Source organism: Rana temporaria, chromosome 1, assembly GCF_905171775.1.
Source record: "Rana temporaria chromosome 1, aRanTem1.1, whole genome shotgun sequence".
NCBI lineage: Eukaryota > Metazoa > Chordata > Amphibia > Anura > Ranidae > Rana > Rana temporaria.
Window position 1 is genome coordinate 158,933,869 of NC_053489.1, and position 20,147 is coordinate 158,954,015.

Consider the following 20,147-nt stretch of genomic DNA (forward strand, 5'->3'; position numbering starts at 1 on the left):
GTAATGTCATATAATGTACACAGAAATATTCCTCAAGTATTAAGAAATAGTTTCTGACATATTGAGTGTTTTTTAATATCAATTATGTTGTTAATTTTGCTGCTATTTATAAAAAAGGGTATTAGGATGCAGATAATAAGCTTTATACCACACAAATGCTATACTTACCCACACAAACACGACCATCTACCCCAACAGCCAACCCCGGTGGACATTCACAGCGGAAAGATCCTTCAGTATTAATACAATGGCCATTCATACAAACGCCTGGAGTAAGGCACTCATCAACATCTATGGAATTAAATGTAAAATAACTTATTATAAAATACAGACAAATCAGAAGGATGGCCAGCAATAAGGTACAAAAAACACAACGTATGCACTAAGCTTTGTTTAGGATAATATACATACCAGTGCAGTAACGACCACTGGATGCAAGCACAAATCCTGGTTTACATATGCACTTAAAGCTGCCATCTTCATTTATACACATTCCATTTAAACACATATTTGTAGTAGCACATTCATCATGATCTGAAAATATACAATATAGCATGGTATTAAGCACTGATTTTAAGTTATGTCAATCATCAGAGGTAAGGAATGTTTTCAGAGTACTAATGTTAAAATAGTTAACAAATAGATATAAAGATAGCCACAGTCATTACAGGCGTTCTCCTCATCAACCACTCCTATCTGCCATTATCTAGCCCAAATATATAGTATTCTGAAGTAAAATAAAATGTAATAATTATCAATCCCTGGGGCACATGTGTGAATGTGTTAGCAGTGGTTTCCCAGTGCTGGTACCATCTACACAATTGAATTAAAAATAGACCATTTCTTTTTATAATAAACAAAATGTGTATATCATCAAACATACACAATAAGATACTAATATTCTCTTCATCATTCTAAGTATAGTGATCCTGGAAGTTGTTGCTGGGGCAGTATAAACTTCCATCAGTGTGGGCACAGATTCAGATTATTTCTGGTGATTCATGTTAGCAGATATTTAAAATATCCTCACAGTCTGCCATGGTGCCTGTACCTAATGAGATGTGTCTATATCCATTTTGTATCCATATAAGAAACCAAGATCTGATAATTTTAAAGGAGAAGCATTAGCGCTACGCTAGACTGTTTTAAAAATGTCTAACTTTTTATCCTACCAAGGACAGTAAATGAAACAATCCTCTAAAGAAACCATTTTGTCTGGATTCCTTGCTTTCCTTGTCATTTCTAATGTGCACTGATGAATTTAAGGTTTTTAAATTTACCTAGGCTAGCCATTTTTTTAAATATGATTTTATCAAAATGTTAGAATGGAACTAAACCATCCTATGTGCCTCTATTTGATTTTTATCTGCCATGGTGCTGGCATGTGATGAGATATGACACCAGCCGTTTGATGGCCTGACAGATCAGTTGGTAGCTGACATAAACACACTCGTAATTGTAACAAGTATCATTCATGGCATGCCTTAAATATAACTGTTTTGGAAAACAGTTGAATCGGTTGGTTACATTCTGTGTGGGATAGTTATATTTTATTAGTCTCCATGATCTGTGATACAGTTGGCAGAGACATTTCCATTATCAGAGTTCAAATTTTGATGAACATGCTTTTCAAATGAGTAAACATTATTGAAGCTTTGTGAAGGAACTGGACCAAATTCCACTTATGACTTTGATATGATCTGTCTACACAAGGCTTAAAACATCATTAAGGGTTGCCTTAATAGCCGCCATGATGTCTAGAGATAATGAACAATATCTAATAGAGTCTTTAAAAAGACTTTAATTTAAATTACTTTATTATTTAAGTAAAAAGTAGCTCATTGTACAAATGATTTCCATAGCTTCAGCCAAAGTGTTCAAATGTCTTTGATAACAATTATAAGCCAGACATTCATGTTATTCTAGGACCAAATATTGCACAGGCATTTAGCAATTGATAAAGACAATTTCAGACTGTACATGGTGACTCCTCAACAATTGTTTGCTACATGACATAGAAAAATATGTAAACAGCTGTTTCTAACACAGCCCAGATGTCTGATTGACTGCAGGGACTGGGATACATATTTTCTTTAATGGCTAAGTTGTTCTGTTGTGTGGAGGGTTAACCTATTTTAGTCACCATGAATTACATACAACAAATATTATTTCCAGAACTTTTACCTGCACAGTTCTTTCCATCAGCAGTTAGCTCAAAACCAGCATTGCAGATACACTGAAAGCTACCCTCTGTGTTAACACATCTTCCATTTTTGCAGAGGATGCCATTTTGAATACACTCATCAATATCTAGGTTGTAAGAAAAACACACTGTTCAGCTCTGCAAAATTGGTGAAAAGCCTAGCAAAACAATATTCACACTAGGAAATAAATTAAAAAAAATATTATTCCAAAACATAAGGATTCATGAGAAAGGATGTTTTTGTCAGTCATCATCAGTCATGTTACATCAGGTTACAATCATTCCCTTATTTATTTAGTTGTCTGTGTTTTGACTCTTAAAAATGTTACTACCATTAAATTATGATGCAAATAACTTTAGCTTACTTGACATAAACCAACCTCTTTGGCCAAATCCAATCCAGGGGCTGTTGTGAGGAATTTTTTATTTATGTTGCATTCATATGAGTATTCCAAAAATATCTACCATTAAAATACATTGATGGAAGAGCATAATTTGTGTACACATTGTACTAGGTAGATTACAAATGCTTAGTGAGCTGAGCTATGGTGAAGCAGGTCTCAATTTAGTGTTAGCATCCTCTCTCCTAGTGACCAGTTAAAATACCATATTTATCGGCGTATAACATGCACTCCCCCCCCCCAAAAAAAAGGGTAAACAGTGTGTTATACGCCAATATCACGTTTTACCAACAGAGGGCAGGGAACGGGCGGTCCGCCCCAGGAGCCACCCATTGGGGGGGTGTCAGGCCGGCCATCCCACCTCTCCTGGCCCTGGGACAGCGTTCCCTGCATAGTTAAGAAAAAAAGTTGAGAAAAAAAATCACTTGCCAGCCCCTTCTACACCACTCCTCCTGTGTCAGTGTCATTGAAAAACAAAGCTTGTAAATAGCTCAACAGCTCTGTTTTTTTTCTGGCTGCTCTCCTTCTGCCACTCCTCCTCCTCTGAGTGTATCTTTAGATTGGAGGAGGAGAGTGGTCACATGGCCATCTGTGTAACATCAGAGGAGAGCAGTCATGTGACCAGGTCAGTGGGAAAACTGAACTATTGAGGTATATGGAAGCTTCATTTTACAATTGGAGTGACACAGGAGGAGCTGCAGTGATTTTTTTTCTTAACTGTTGAGTATGCTGGCAGCACTGTCCCAGGAGACTGGGGGTCTCCTGGGAGTGCAGAGAGGGGGCTGTATACTGGATGGAGGGGGCTGTATACTCTGTATACTGAATGGGGGATCTGTATACTGAATGGGGGAGCTGTATACTGGATGGGGGGAGCTGTATACTGGATGGGGGGAGCTGTATACTGGATGGGGGGAGTTGTATACTGGATGGGGGGCTGTATACTGGATGGGGGAGCTGTATACTGGATGGAGGGGGCTGTATACTGGATGGGGGGAGCTGTGTACTGGATGAGGAGCTGTGTACTGTAAAGGGGGCTGTGATTTTTTTCCCTTAAACTCCCCTCCTAAAATTGGGGTGCGTGTTATATGCCTGTGCATGTTATACACCGATAAATACGGTAAGTGCCAATTTTGTGCATCTGTGTTTCTGTGTAAACAGGAGTGGAATTAAAAAGGGGGGGTTGTCACCAAGCTTAGGTTAAAGTGCTCAAAGAGGTTGCTGTTAAAGTTCCAGTAACCAGCAGTCAAAATTGCGTGGAAGTTAATTGGAGACCCAAGACTCCCAGACATTATGAAATTTGGACACAATGCCCTGAAGTCTGGCAGTGAGCATCTCATTTGGTAGGGTCCAATTTATTCTAGTTCAGAGCTAAGAAATATTTGTGTTTCTTTTAGTGAACTTTCTAATACTGACAATTAACCACTACCCGACGGCCGTACGAATTTATACGGCCGCGGGGTGGTTCTGAATCTCTAACATGCCGTAAAAACACGGCCTGCGCGCGCATCCAGCGGCGCGGGCGTGCGCGTCCGATGGCGGCGCACGTGTGCTCGCCGCATCGCTGAGATGCCGATGCGAGTGCCTGGCAGCCGTGATGTCCACCAGGGACTCGGGATCGGCGGCTACAGGGACAAGACGTGGAGCTCTGTGTGTAAACACAGAGATCCATGTCCTGTCAGGGGAAAGAGGAGACCGATCTGTGTCCCTTGTACATAGGGACATAGATCGGTCACCTCCCCCAGTCACCCCCCCTCCACCTACAGTTAGAACACAATTTAGGGTACACATTTAACCCCTTCCTCACCCCCTAGTGTTAACCCCTTCAATGCCAGTCACATTTATACAGTAATTAGTGCATATTTATAGCACTGATCGCTGTATAAATGTGAATGGCGCCAAAAATGTGTCAAAAGTGTCGTGTCCGATGTGTCCGCCATAATGTCGCAGTCACGGAAAAAATGCTGATCGCCGCCATTAGTTGTAAAAAAAAATAATAAAAATAATAATAATTCTGTCCCCTATTTTGTAAGCGCAATAACTTTTGCGCAAACCAGATGCTTCTTGCGATTTTATTTTTTTCCCAAAAATATGTAGAAGAATACGTATCGCCTAGACTGAGAAAAAAAATGTTTTTTTAAAAAAATTGGGCTATTTATTATAGCAACAAGTAAAAAATATAGTTTTTTTTTCAAAATTGTCGCTCTATTTTTGTTAATAGCGCAAAAAATAAAAACCGCAGAGGTGATCAAATACCACCAAAAGAAAGCTCTATTTGTGGGGAAAAAAGGACGTCAATTTTGTTTGGGTTGTTTGTGTTGTTTGGTGCCACGTCGCACCACCGCGCAATTGTCAGTTAAAGTGACACAGTGCCACAAGCTGAAATTTCACCTGGTCAGGAAGGGGTATATGTGCCCAGTAAGTAAGTGGTTAAATTCTAATTATTCAAAAAACAAAACATCTGTGAAAGAATGTGTCACAAATTGATACTGCCATTGTCAAAGTTCCTGCCTTTATATTGGTTTGGGGACAGTCCCCTTTCTTAGTGCTTTAAAAAATGGGCAAATGCAGCTTGCTTCTGATTTTCTTCTAACCTACATTTAACTTTCTGTTTACCCGTATGTTACTTTCCTGTAAGCTACATTAAAGAGTCCCTGACAAATAAAAAAAAAATCACCTGAAAGTATTCTGCAATAAAAGAGGAATCACACTCCCCTCTCCTGCAGCCAGTGTCCTCTGCTTCCCTCCATTCCAATGCTACACAAAATATATTAAATGCTAAAATATGTTTTAATGCCCTAAGACTATTATGTTTTATATAGGCCATCATTCTTGATAAAACTAGACTTAAATAACTGTAGTAGGACCAGTAACACTGTAGTAAAAACCAAGTCAAAATACTGACGAAAATTAAATTAAACAGATTTTCAGTGTAATATCTGCAAATGGTCAAAAATCCATGAATAGTTTAACATTCTCTAGCTGCACATATACAAATATAAGATTCTGTACTCTCCCCTACATGCCTCAAAGCTATTTAATATTTACAGGCAGAGAAAACAAAAATGTTTATAATTATAAATTAATGTGTGATGGTGCGCTAAAATCAACCTTCTATTATAAAACACAAATGATGTGATAAACGTGATGAAAACCAGCTAATAGGAACCACGTTCCTATCAGACTACGTACGGATAAAAACACGTACACTAGCAATCCCGTGAAAGTCCTAGCCGAGTTCCGGAAACGGTTACAGGACCTCTATAAAGCCCAGTCCTCCTTCTCTTCCTCTACTGCAGAGGCGTTATTCCAAAATGTCCCTTTTCCCACTCTATCAGACTCTAATCGTGAATCCCTTGAAAAGCCCATCACGATTGAAGAGATCCTTGCCGCTATCAAGACTCTTAAACCCCACAAAAGACCGGGACCTGATGGGCTCTCAGCCACTTACTTCAAAAAATTTGCCAGTACCCTCGCCCCACTTCTCACTAAGTCCTTCAATGCCTTGCTTCAACATCACTCTTTTGGTCGAGACACATTGACAGCTATAATAGCCATGATTCCCAAACCCAATGTAGACAATTCGCTTTGGTCAAACTTTAGGCCTATCTCATTACTTAATCTTGATGTTAAATTATTAGCCAAAGTAATGGCCCTACGCCTTAATCCCATTATAGGTAGACTGATCCATAAGGATCCGGTAGGTTTTATACCACGCCGACAGGCCGGTGATAATATTAGAAGAGTGGTTCTTTTACAGCATCTAGCCAGAACACGTAAGATTCCTATGCACCTGCTGTCCCTGGACATTAGAAAGGCTTTTGATACGGTCTCCTGGCCCTATCTTAACTACATCCTAGCCCGTTGGGGTTTCGGTCCACATTTTTTGCAGTGGGTGAATTCCCTTTATAATCAGCCTCAAGCCTACATTAAATACTCTGGCTTCCGCTCAGAAAGTCTCCAGATACGCAGAGGAACTAGACAGGGGTGCCCCCTCTCCCCTTTAATATTCGCCTTGGCGATAGAGCCCTTGGCGGCCCTGATTAGGGATAGCCCTGATATCAAAGGTTTGGAGGTGGCTTCTACTACCCATAAAGTCTGCTTATTCGCAGATGATGCGCTTCTATTTATCACCTCTCCCCGCACAACTCTCCCGAACCTTATCCAAATCATGGAAAAGTTTGCAGGTATCTCTGGTTTAGAAGTGAACAAAGCCAAATCAAAGGCCCTCAATGTGTCTCTTACCTCCTCGGAGGTTGCCCATTTACAAGAATATTTTCCTTTTACTTGGTCCACCACATCTCTTCCATACCTGGGTATACAGCTCCCATCTGATCCGTCCTCTCTTTACAGGTCTAATTACCTTCCTATGCTGTCACATTTAACTTCTCTCTTGGAGTCCTGGAAACCACTCTGTGTTTCCTGGTTAGGACGTGTAGCAGCCGTCAAGATGTCCCTACTCCCAAAACTTTTATATTTATATAGAGTCCTCCCGATTTCTGTCCCCTCCTACTTTCACCGTGTTATCCAATCCAGGGTTTTTAAATATATCTGGGGCCCCATGAAACCCTGAGTTTCTAGATCCGTTCTCCTTCGTAATAAACTTAGTGGAGGCTTGGGGATCCCCAATTTTGCCCGCTATTACCAGGCCACTCAGCTTTCCCAGATCACACTTTATCACGCTTTATCAGAAACTCCAATATGGGTCAGTTTAGAGGCCGTGGATATTTTCCCTTTGTCAGTGTCTAATCTCCTCTGGTTGCCTCCGTTGGCCCGAGGCCCTATCATAAACCCGGTTACGCGCCACTCACTCAAGCTCTGGGACAGTTTATCTGGACGTTTTCATCTGTTGTCTTCCCATGCCCCGTTACTTTCCTTCCTAGGTCACCCGCTTTTTTATCCTGCCTACGCGGAGCCGGAGTCTTTCCGGCTCTGGCGTCAGGCAGGGTTATACCGGATAGGAGATCTTCTCACAGAGATCTTCTCACAGACAAACTACCCGCCCATTTGCTTCCGGGGATGCGGAGGGAGGGGAACACATGAACATATTTGGTGGTCATGCCCGGTAGTGCAACGGTTTTGGGTATTAATATTCCGTATGGCCTCCACCCTCTTAAATGACGAACTCCATCCTGATCCATCCCTAGCTCTCTTAAATCATGTGCAACAGGACTACACCAGAGCCCAAATTAGGCTTTTATTACAATTGACCACTGCTGCTAAACAATCTATTGCCAGGGCCTGGAAGACCCCAAATATACACATGGCGGAAGTTAAAAACAGGGTGACCCAAGCTATGATACATAGTAAAATAGAGGCTACAATTTTAGATCGAATGGCCCAACACGACAAAACCTGGACCCCCTGGGTGGAACACTTTCTTCCTCCAGACTTTGACACTGCTTTGCTGGTGACGTAGTCACCCGGGAAACGAGAGGAGTTGTAACAGTAAAACTAAAACATATCCAGGAACCATGACCTATTACACGACATCCTTCCGGGGGCCCGTGCGGCCCGGCCGACTCTTTTCCTTTATCCTTTTCTATCTTTACTTATTCTCCCTTTTGTCCTCCTTTCCCCATCTGTTTCTTTTCTCTCTCTTCTTTCCCCTTCTCTTTTTACATTTTGTTTTGTCTGAGATGCCCTGAGTAAATCCGTTCTGGCACACCAACAGACTAGTGCCTGGATTTATTTTACGGCCTTTCCCTGGTTTGACTACTGAGTACTCTTCCTACATGTATGATTGATAACAGATTGACACTCTTACCCTTACCAATGTTCTCTTTATACGTTTTCTGGGGTTGGACCTATGGTCTACCTATTTTGCTTCGATGTATCTAACGTTCCATGTTCTGACTGTTTGCTGTTCATGGCTTGTATACTGCACTCTTGTTAATATGGTTTTACTTGCCTCACTAAGTCTGCACCATGATATTCTTCTTGATATGACAATCTGAAAATACCTGTTTTGTACTCTGTGTGTGAATACTCAATAAAAAATTTGAAAAGAAAACCAGCTAATAACACATAAATACAATCCAACTAATAAATGTGCAAATTCCATGAAAGAAGATCAAAATAATGAACCGTCCACAGACTGGTAAAATAGGCTTGCCTGGTAGAATGTAATCACTGAAAATGTCCCTGCTGTTTGGATCAATCCTGTCCAGAATCCAATTTGTACCAGACTTCACATGTGTTCCTCTCTAGATTTATATTTTTCACAGTGTCAGAACACTTATTTATGGTTGCGTTTTTTTTTTAAATTTATCTTTTATTTACCTATATTTATTCCTTGGTTGAATTTGGGATTTATATCAGCACTTGAGTCACCTTATTAATGATTTTTATAATTAATTAGTAGAAAATATTGCTGTCTTCAGCTAGAAAGCCTTTCCTGACAGTGATTTTATGTATGCTATTTATTCACCAAAGGTTTCTTCTCCAAAGTAGTGGAATAATTGTGGCAGGATCATAACAAGTTTCCTCATTGAGCTCACAGAGAAACACAGACATGTAAATTGGAACTTTAAATTGGATTAATTTGATATATAGAGATTAAAAAAAATTACAAAGAATTCTGAAAGTACTATGGGTTTCTAAAGAACGTGCACAAGTAGTTTCTCTTTAAGTAGACTGTCTCTCATTGCAGCCTCTGGGGCAATCTGATAAGGAAGGAATCACTATGTTGACTAAGGCAGGCCATACACAGTTTAAACCATGTATGGGCAGGCTGAATGTATCAAGTTGATCGACTGATTAACTTGGGTACAACCAGCATGCCGGGTTTTACCTGCAATTATTACTAATGCCTGCTATAGCCGCTAGCAATAATCACTGTCTTCTACCAACAGGGGATGGCTTCCCCTGCCCCCCCCCCCCCTGCTGGGAGAAGACAATTGCCTGACAGGAGGGATTCCCTCATCAACACTGTCTGTGTTGATGGGGGAATTCCTGTTTGCAGGAAAGAAATTTGCTTTGTGTATGGCCGACCATATTCAACTGAGTTTTTACATTTCAACTTGTGTTATTGAGCTCTCTAAACACAGCAAACGGGCTGTGAAAAAGTTCCTGGGGCTCCACTTGCTGGTTACCTTGGAATCCATATAACAAGTGCAAAGCCGTTCTCTGCTCACAAAAAAAAGGCAGCTGGCAAAGTTTATCACAATATTGCTCAGCGCTGAGATAAAAAGAAACATTGTGTCATTTGGTTCTTTTAGAGCAAAGGGATGGGGTCGGTGAGGTCAGTTTAACCACTTAAAAACGTAGGGCCAGATTCACATAGGTCGCCGCATCTTTGAGGCGGCATAGCGTATCCTATTTACGCTACGTGCCTTAAGTCAGAGAGGCAAGTGCTGTATTCTCAAAGCACTTGCCTCCTAAGTTACGGCGTAGCGAAAATGAGGCCGGCGTAAGCACGCGTAATTCAAATGAGGACGAGGGGGGCGTGTTTTATTTAAATGAATGGTGACCCGACGTGATTGACGTTTTTTTACAAACGGCGCATGCGCCGTCCGTGTACATATCCCAGTGTGCATTGCAGCAAAGTACGCCGCAAGGACGTATTGGTTTCGACGTGAGGCGCAGGCCGTCGTATCTTAGGTAGGTTTAAGTGTATCTCAGTTTGAGCATACACTTAAACATACGACGGCTTAGATTCCGAGTTACGTTGGCGTATCTACTGATACGCCGGCGTAACTCTTTGTGAATCTGGCCCTGAGCCTTTTTCTGACACTTGTTGCTTACAAGTTAAAGTCAGTATTTTTTGCTCAAAAATTACTTAGAACCCCTAAACATAATACAGTTGAACCTCGGATTACAAGCATAATCAGTTCCAGGAGTATGCTCCTAATCCAAAGTACTTGCATATCAAAGTGAGTTTTCCCATTGAAGTCAATGGAAACTAAAATAATTTGTTCCGCATTGACTTCAATGGGGTGCAATACCGAATGCAGCCAGGGGTGGGGGGGCGCCAGAGAGCGTCGAAAACGTCCGAAAAGGCCCAAAGACATTTCGGCTTGTTTCCTGTGCCCCAGTACCTCAGGCCAAATGAGGTACTGCAGGCCAATGTTCGGCTTTTCTCGGCTCCTGGGCCCCCTTACCTCAGGCCAAATGAGGTACTGTAGGCCTATTTTCGGCTCTGCTCAGCTTCTGCGCCCCTGTACCTCAGGCCAAATGAAGTACTGCAGGCCTTTTTAGCTTGAATTCTGCTCGTTTTGCGAGTCAACACTCACAAACTGAGTCAGAATTTAAAAAAAAAGTTGCTCGCAAATCAAAATGCTCTCAAACCAAGTTACTCTTAAATCGAGGTTCCACTGTATATATATTTTTAGCAGAGACCCTAGAGAAGAAATTGGAGGTCGTTGCAATATTTTATGTCACACTGCATTTGCTTAGCGGTCTTTCAAAAGCAATTTTTTGGGGAAAAATACACTTTAATGAGTAAAAAACAAACAAAAAAACAGTAAAGTCAGTCCAATTTTTTTGTATAATGTGAAAGATGATGTTATGCCGAGAATTGTGATTTTTATTCTAAGCAAAATAATTGTGATTCTCATTGTATCCAGAATCGTGCAGCTCTACTTGGAATATATGAAAGATTAATATGCAATATTTATATTTAGCCGGACTAAAAACACTAAAAAGAAATCTGGTTTAAAAACAATATTAAGTCCTGCTCACAAAAAAATAAATAAATGAATCATTAAAATATTTACAAAATTGCTATACGCTTCCTTTAACTACCAAGGAAAAAAAATAAAAAAGTTAAATATTTTGTGATCAGTAATGGCATCTCCTTAATTTTAAATTATAGGTTTAGGAAGCTTCCTGAATTCAGTGAAAGGGAAAATCATAATACTGTACTTACCTATGCATGCCTGCTTGGTAGGAGTCCTCTGAAAACCAGAATGGCACTTACAATAATAGGATCCAGGTGTGTTAACACAGTCTCCATTGGTACATGGGTTTGATGTACACTCATCAACATCTGTTTGTAGTAACAAAAAGTCAAAACACTCAGCTGGTTCAAAGTGTATAATTTGAGAACAAGTCATTACTGGTCACATTATCTTTTCAGTAAATGTTTCTCTTACTGATTTTGCTAGGCATTTAATTGTTTTAACTGTTCAAACAGGTCAAAGTAAAACAACTTTAACTACTATCTGTGAATGTGGTAACATGCACTGTACATTCCAGTGTACTTGGATATTCAAATAATTCATTCCAGGGTACTAATAAAATAATTGTACTTTCAGGACAGCTATGATGCAATTCATGTACACATTTGCAGGCCTAAAAGACCTATTAATTACATCCTATTAATACCAACACGAAAGGAAACTAGGAGGGAGCCGTGAAAAAAAAAATATATATATATATATATTATATATCGAACATTTACATATTTACAATGTTCATGTTCAACTTAAAGGAAATGTAAAGGCAGAAGTTTTTTTTATCTTAATGCATTCTAATGCATTCCCTTCCGGGACTCTCCTCCTGATTGGCTGAGACACAGCAGTGGTGCCATTGTCTGCCACAACTGTCAATTAAGGTCAGTTAGCCAATCAGGGGAGAGAGCGGATGGGGCCGGGTCAGGGCTCTGTGTCTGAATGGCCACATGGGGCTGTGACCCTGTTCGGGTGCCCCCATAGCAAGCTGCTTGCTCTGATGGCACTCGTCAGGAAGGAGGGGCCAGGAGCAGCAAAGAGGGACCCGAGAAGAGGAAGATCTGGGCTGCTCTGTACAAAACCAACTGTACAGATGTGGTAAGTACCGGTATAACATGTTTGTTATTATATATTTATATATTTTTTTAAACAAGACTTTAAAATGTATTTAGACAAGATTTGATATACTTTTAAATCTGCCTTTTAGCTAAATAGAATTTTAGCAAAAAATAGAAAGTAACTCTAAGATAACCTTGGCTGCACAAATTGCCGCCTAGCTGCGAATTAAAGCGGGAGTTCACCCGAAATGTTTTTTTTAACCTTAGATTAATGCTCATTTTGTCAAGGGGAATCGGGTAGTTTTTTTAAAATCTAAGCAGTACTTACCGTTTTAGAGAGCGATCTTCTCCGCCGCTTCCGGGTATGGTCTTCGGGACTGGGCGTTCCCATTTGATTGACAGTCTTCCGACAGGCTTCCGACAGTCGCGTACATCGCGTCATGAGTAGCCGAAAGAAGCCGAACGTCGGTGCAGCTCTATACGGCGCCTGCGCACCGACGTTCGGCTACTTTCGGAAAATCGTGACGCGATGTATGCGACCGTCGGAAGCCTGTCGGAAGACTGTCAATCAAATAGGAACGCCCAGTCCCACAGCCCATACCCGGAAGCGGCGGAGAAGATCGCTCTCTAAAACGGTAAGTACTGCTTAGATTTAAAAAAAACTACCCGATTCCCCTTGACAAAATGAGCATCAATCTAAGGTTAAAAATTAACTTTTTGGGTGAACCTCCACTTTAAAGTCACTATAATATTATTTTGGCATTCTTACTGGTCATTGTTTACAGATTACACAGTTGTTGAAAATGTAAAGTATATATAGTTTTCGCTACAAGTATTTCTGCAATATTTAAAAAAAGAAACATCATGCTCATATAAAGTGATATTTTAGGTTGGCAGCTTAGTAAGTTTTCCTTTAACACCCGCTATAAGGGAGATTTTATATGAGCACATTACCACTACATTGACTAATTGTACACTACCGCAGGTATTTGTTGGCCTTACCTATGTAACAATTCATATCAGCAGTTATTTCTAAAAAAGACTGTCATTAGTTACAGTTAGGAGAGATTCACTGCTGCGATAATATTTTACTGAGAAAAAGCCAGTTGAGTAGACTCCATCCTCTAATAAAGCCCAGTATAGTGCATACATACCATTACATTCTGTGTGAGTATCTTGCTTATATCCCATGTTGCATTCACATCGGTAACTGTTAAGATTAGGTATACACCGTCCATTTAAGCAAAGATTTGGGTATTGCTTGCATATATCTATTGTCTGATTTAATGTTGCTATGATAAAAATAGAAAATATTTAATTACTGATTTGTTAATAGCATATGTTACATAAAAGTGAACATGACATTAATTATATTGTTATCATTTTAAATTACTATATTTTTTCATTTGTGCTAGTATTATCAGTATTAATTGTTATATCCAGTGTTATATATAGTACTTCAGATATTTATAACTCAAATGATAAATTAAAGAAAAGATACACAATGAATATACCATTAAAAGAAACTTGTATTGAGACAATATAAAGGCTTCCATTGCTGAAATAATAATTTTCTGGCTGTCATGTTGATTCAAAGGTTCCATTACTTTTCTATTCATCTACCTGGTATAAGTATTCAAATTAGGAGTTTGATTTTTTACATGAAGCCATGGGGCCAATTGAGACAGCTACTTTGGACGGCACTCGAAAAGGCATAGTGAGATAGGGGGGGCCACGTCACTGAGGCCAGAGTATCCATATAAGACACTTCATCCTCAGTGTAGCTTATTGATTCTGAGCCTACTAAAATTACAGGCTCAGAGTTACTGAGCTGCCTGCCTGGCCAATGCCTCTGTTGCACAGGCAGTACCAGCACCCAAGTCCCTTCAGTGACTAAGAACTTGTTGAAAGTGCAGATTCAATGTTGCTGATCACAGCACTGTGGGTGCATCAGAAAACTTCTGAATGTTCAGAAAACTCTGTTGTGATGCTAAGTCTGCTTTTTTAATGTGCTCAGCATCACTGAGCTGACTGCTTGTGTACATGTGTGTGCAGGCACACACACAAACAGCTTTACTGCCAAAGGCAGCCTCTCTAGGATGGAAACATTTGTCCCCACATTGGTCCTGGTTCCAGGTGAGTGTCTTAAAATACCGTATTTGCCGGCGTATAAGGCGACCAGGCGTATAAGACGACCCCTTAATTTTCCTTTTTTTTAAGATTGTTTTGCCTGTACTCACCGTATAAGACGACCCCCATTCCGAGGCTTCATATTTATTTCTTCTGGAGCCATAATCTTCTTCATACTTGCTGGAGATGGAGCCAATCACAGTGAGCGATGTTTTCTATTAATGAATACAAAGCCTGCTTGGATTGGCAGAGGCTGTAACATCATCAGCCCACGCCTCTCTGACTCTCAAAGCCAATCCGAGCAGCCTACTGTATGTAGGCACTCGGATTGGCAGAGGTTGTTACCCCAATCCGAGCAGGCTCTTTATTCATTTGAATACATCGCTCACCGGGATTGGCTTAGCGGTATATATTGTATGTAGCCAAAGCTACATACAGTATTACCGCACATCCGGCAGGCATCCGAGCAGCTGACCTGGCGTATAAGACGACCCCTGCTTTTTGGCCAGTTTGTTTAAGTGTAAAAGGTAGTCTTATACGCCAGCAAATACAGTACTAAAGTCAGACAGCCAGGTGGCTAGAATTTCCAGAAGGTAGCCAGCTATGGCAGCCACAGGATTTTACTCAGTACAGGTTTTCCTCAAATCTTTTTATACACATTCAGAAGATTATTTGCATTATGTATATCTAGGGAACATTTAAGTGTATGTCATTTCCCTATTATGCAATTTAAAAAAGTTTAGTAAGAATCCCTATGCTAATAAACAAAATGTATATACCTAATTATCAGTCAGAGTCGTTATGGCGCACTAAACCTAATAGCATAGGTTGGTTTATGTAAGTAAATCTTTATCATGGACACATTAGTAAGACATCTGTGCTGAGCTCTGTTGATCTCTTAATAATAACTTGCAATAGGCCAGGCAAGCTGCATATAAAGGTAGATTAGGGTGGGGAGGGTTCCTTTGATTTTTTAGGTGTTAGTTGGTACTGCAATCAGTGTTAGCCTCCTATAGATTACAAATGTTGGTACATAGCAGTTTATATAGCGCAATTATACATAAAGATAACTAACTGAAGATATACAGTATAGAGGTGTGAGAGTGAGGTGCGCATGCGCGGGCTGCGGGGATGGACGCCTGAGCCGTCAGCTCCGCTCCAGGCTGTCACCGCGGCGCCCGTTTTCCGGTACACAGCCGTCCTGGATTGCTGAAAACAGCACGGACTAGCTCCTCAGAGTAGCGGGCACATATCTACACGGCTTGCCCCGAGTTTAACCGAGGCTTTTAAGCCATTTTAGACCTCTGAAGATCTGTGAGGTAAATCCAAGATGGCCGCCGCACCGCTGCTTCAGGCACCAGCACATAGCCTGACTGAACAAAGGCAGCTATTCAGGTCAGAACCGGCCTCATTTCAACCACACATCATGCCTGATTCAGTGGGATCTCATCTTCAGGTATCCTCTCTGTCCTCTGCCCCAGGGGAATCCCTAATTAATAATCTGTTGGGATCTGAATTAACCCCTTCATATAGGGGAATAACTGCACCATTACAGCAAGGTGTCCTTATCAGTGACGCACGTCCCATGGATCCTGCTCTCCTCATGGAGGACCTGTTTATTAAATTTTCAGTTTTGCTGGATAAGGGTCTGGCCCAAACGGCAACTAAGATAACAAATGATTTAAAAGCAGATTTCCAATCCCTGGGCTCTAGGATTGAAACCATTGAGAACAAAATGGAGGAAACTATAGCCGCCACAACCCAGAATTTTCACCACATTCATTCGCTTCAAGATCAATTGGACGTAGCGTTGTCCCGCATTGACGACCTCGAGAACAGACCTAGGAGGTCTAATATTAGAATTCGCGGTCTCCCAGAAACTATCCTTAATGTGCCTGAGGCAGTACAGGACCTGATTAAAAATCTCCTCCCTAATATATTTCCACAGCATTTAGAACTGGATAGGGCTCATAGAGCATTGGGGCCCCCTAGGAAAGATGGTTCCCCGAGAGACATCATCGCCAAACCCCATCATTACTACATTAAGGAGGAGCTCATGAGACAAGCGAGGGCTGCTCAGGCGGTAATGTGCCAGGGACATCAGGTACAACTTTTTGCAGACCTTTCTCCGTCCACGATCCAAAGAAGGAGATCTCTTAAGCCACTGCTTCAAGCCTTGTCCCAGAAAGCCATCAAATACAAATGGGCCTTTCCCTTTGCGGTCAAATTCGCAGTCAATGGTAAACCGTTTGCTTTTTCCACCTTTCATGAAGGAGAAAATTTACTTCTGCGTTTGAAGCTCATCGCACAAGAAGCTGACATGGAGACTACATCTGTAGGGCAGGGATCCAACAAACGAGCTGTCCCTACCAGTCCTCAATCTCCCCTTTGGCAGAGGGGCAACTCTAAAAAAGCAAGGGAAAATGGAACAACATGAAGATTAAGCTTTCCTGCTCGCCCAACAGACCCGAGCATGTCTTGCCGGATGGTCATGAATCTGAGGATCATTCCAATGTGATTCTCTCCTCCTTTTGACTTGGTTGCTTTTGGGGGTTCCTTCCCATACAGGTTCTTGACTTTTTTGGCTGTTTTGACTTTTATTTTTATTTTTTATTTTTCCTCATCTGATCATCCCAGATGGCTTTAGTGCTGTGTGGTTAGAACTTTTCATTATCTGTTACACCTAGCAGCTGTGTTGGGGCAATGGGAGGGCTCCCTTCCTGTTGCTCCTGTTAAGTATTTGGGGCTAAACTATTTTATCCCACTGATCTGCGCATTTTTAGTTTTTCGGCTAGGAGGAGTGACGCCTTTTATGTCGCTGACGCGCTGATTTGGTCCCTTGGGGCCCCCGTCGTCTCACTAGGTGGGAGGGCGGGGGCTCGGGGCGATCGGTTGGGGTGGTTAGTTTACGCAAATAGAATTTTTATTTCTATGCTGTGTACCTTACTTATGCTTATTAGAATATATTTGTGTGATTTTGGGCGCCCGGTTCCAGCTTGGTTCCAATGCGCCTCAATCCATCCTTGGGACACCTGATGGTCTCCGAGGGATGGACAGCTCTCCCCTGTTTAGGGGAAGCTGATTCTACTTCCACTTCTCAGAGCTTCCGGGGTTTCTCCCACCCGGAGCTCCACTTTTCTTTTCAGGGAGACCTACTTTTCTCTTTTCTTTTCTGTCTTTCCTTACCTTACCCAGTGATTCCTAGCTACACTCGATTGTGCCTAAAATATGCTTTATTTACAGGTTTTTCACTCCTACACTCTATCCTCAGGGACTCAACCTTTGCGGTTATGGATGCTGCTGTTCTTGGTCTCGTTTGGGACCTGGGTCTGCTACTGGTGAGTGAGGGCTGCCTTGGACGTGGTCCAGATTCTGAGATCCATGGCTGATTCACTAGATGTTAGGCTCCGCATTGCCTCTCATAATGTGCAAGGCATTAATTCTCCAATTAAACGAAGAAAGGTAATGGACCACTATAAATCTCTACATCTAGACATCATCATGCTACAGGAAACTCACTTTCCTGTCCGGTATAGCCCCATTTTTATACACTCATACTTTCCTCAATTTTATCTAGCCAGTGCTGAAAACAAAACCAAAGGGGTCGCAATCCTGATCTCTAAGAAATGCACTTTTGTTAAAATATCTGATACTGTTGACCCAGAAGGGAGGTTTATCCTGGTGAAAGGCAAAATAGGAGACCAACTCTTCTCTTTGGTCTCGTATTATGCACCTAATAGAGGTCAGGCTAAATTTTTCAAATCGTTATTAGACACACTATCCCCCGAATTGGAGGGCACCATAGTCTTTGGGGGAGATTCCAATACAGCTCTAGACCAGGGTTTGGACAAATCAAAACCGCCAGGGTCCAGGGTAATACGTCCCACAAAAGAAAGCCTTAAAATCGCTAAAATCCTTCACGAATTTGGTTTAGCTGACACATGGAGAGAACTTAATCCCTCCAAAAGAGATTACACTCATTTTTCTCACCCTCACCTTACGTATGCTCGCATAGACCATATTCTCACTCCTTCTACCAGTCTACCGACAGTACTATCCGCCTCGATCAGAGATTCTGCTCTATCCGACCATTCCTTGGTAATTATATCCCTTGCACTGGGTCTTCCGGAAGGGTCGCGCTTGTTTTGGAGGCTGAATGAGTCTTTGCTCTCAGACCCCGTCAGAGTCGCGGAGATTGAAAAGGCCCTGACAGAGTACTTTTCATTTAATGACACAGGAGAAGTTTCAGTTGAAACACTTTGGGCTGCCCACAAAGCTTTCATTAGGGGTAGGCTCATACAGATCTCCTCGCAAGTAAAAAAGGGAAGAAAAGCTGAAATTGAAAGATTGGAATCTGATTATCTTTCCCTTAAAGCTATGCATAAACAAGATCCCTCTGGAACACCCATAAGTCAACTGGATAACGCCAGGTTGGCTCTTAACCTCGCTCTCACTACCCGGGCTGAGAAAGCAATTAGATGGAATAAACATAAATTTTATACTCAGGCAGACAAATTCGGCCCCCTTCTTGCGTCCAAATTGACCCCTAAGCCTAAATTACTTTCAATGCCCAAGATTAAAATAGGTGGTTTTCCTCCCACAACCAATCCGACCAAAATCTTAGATGCTTTTCAAGGTTTCTACTCGAAACTTTATGAAGCTCCTACCCTTCCCTCCTCTGACTTGTCCTCACGATTCCTTGAGGGACTTCCTATCCCTTCCTTGTCTGACACCCACAGGGATATAATGGACTCTCCAATAACGGAGGAGGAAGTAAGGGGTGTGGTTAAGAGTCTCCGAAGCGGTTCGGCCCCTGGCCCTGATGGTCTATCTGTCCCCTATTACAAAAAATTTATAGACATTTTGACGCCTCACTTAACGAAATTTTTTTATTTTAAAGCCAAAGGAGACCCCTTTGACTCCCAAATTAATACAGCATTTATCACGGTGATACCCAAGCCAGACAAGAATCCTGAGGATGTCTCTAATTATCGGCCAATTTCCCTTATCAACAATGACCTCAAGATCCTAACTAAAATTTTGGCCAATAGGTTGGCTGGATTCATTGGGCACTATGTGCATAAAGACCAAGTGGGATTTATACCCGGCAGGCAAGGCCCTGACCAAATTAGACGTGCAATTGATCTGGTATCAATTCTGCAAACCAATTGGGCGGGAGGGAGCCACCAAAAAGGATTTCTGCTATCTCTGGACCTTCAGAAGGCCTTTGACTCCGTGTCCTGGCCCTATATCTTTAATATTCTTGAGAAATGGGGTTTTGGTACCAGATTCATGGGTATTATTAAGGCCCTTTACTCAAACCCTAGAGCTCTAGTCAGGATCAAAGGACATTACTCCTCCCCTTTCGGAATCAAACGAGGTACGCGACAAGGATGTCCGTTGTCCCCACTTATTTTTGCCATTGCAATTGAGACCCTGGCGATTGCTATACGACAGAACCCTAATATATCGGGGGTTCAGTGTGGAGGCCGGAACCACAAATGCGCCCTCTTTGCGGATGACATTCTGCTATTTTTAACCTTCCCCCTATCCACTCTTCCCAACTTGAACCGCACTCTTGATGATTTCTCTTCGTTAGCGGGCCTATCCGTCAATTTTTCTAAGTCAGAGGCTCTGAATGTATCCCTTCCCCCTGATGTAGTTTCGGAACTGAAACTATCTTTTA

The 20,147-nt window shown here is 41.6% G+C and overlaps 1 protein-coding gene across 1 annotated transcript in view; it reads right to left on the minus strand.

Moving 5' to 3' along the window:
• FBN2 (fibrillin 2) overlaps positions 1 to 20,147 on the minus strand; it is a 290,847-nt gene that overhangs the window by 137,785 nt on the left and 132,915 nt on the right. Inside the window, exons 11-15 of the mRNA XM_040344842.1 lie at positions 13,486 to 13,623; positions 11,471 to 11,590; positions 2,185 to 2,310; positions 412 to 534; positions 169 to 291 (exon numbers count right to left, since the gene is read on the minus strand). Of these exons, the coding sequence (XP_040200776.1) occupies positions 169 to 291; positions 412 to 534; positions 2,185 to 2,310; positions 11,471 to 11,590; positions 13,486 to 13,623 (630 nt within the window). The remainder of the gene's footprint in view (positions 1 to 168; positions 292 to 411; positions 535 to 2,184; positions 2,311 to 11,470; positions 11,591 to 13,485; positions 13,624 to 20,147) is intronic.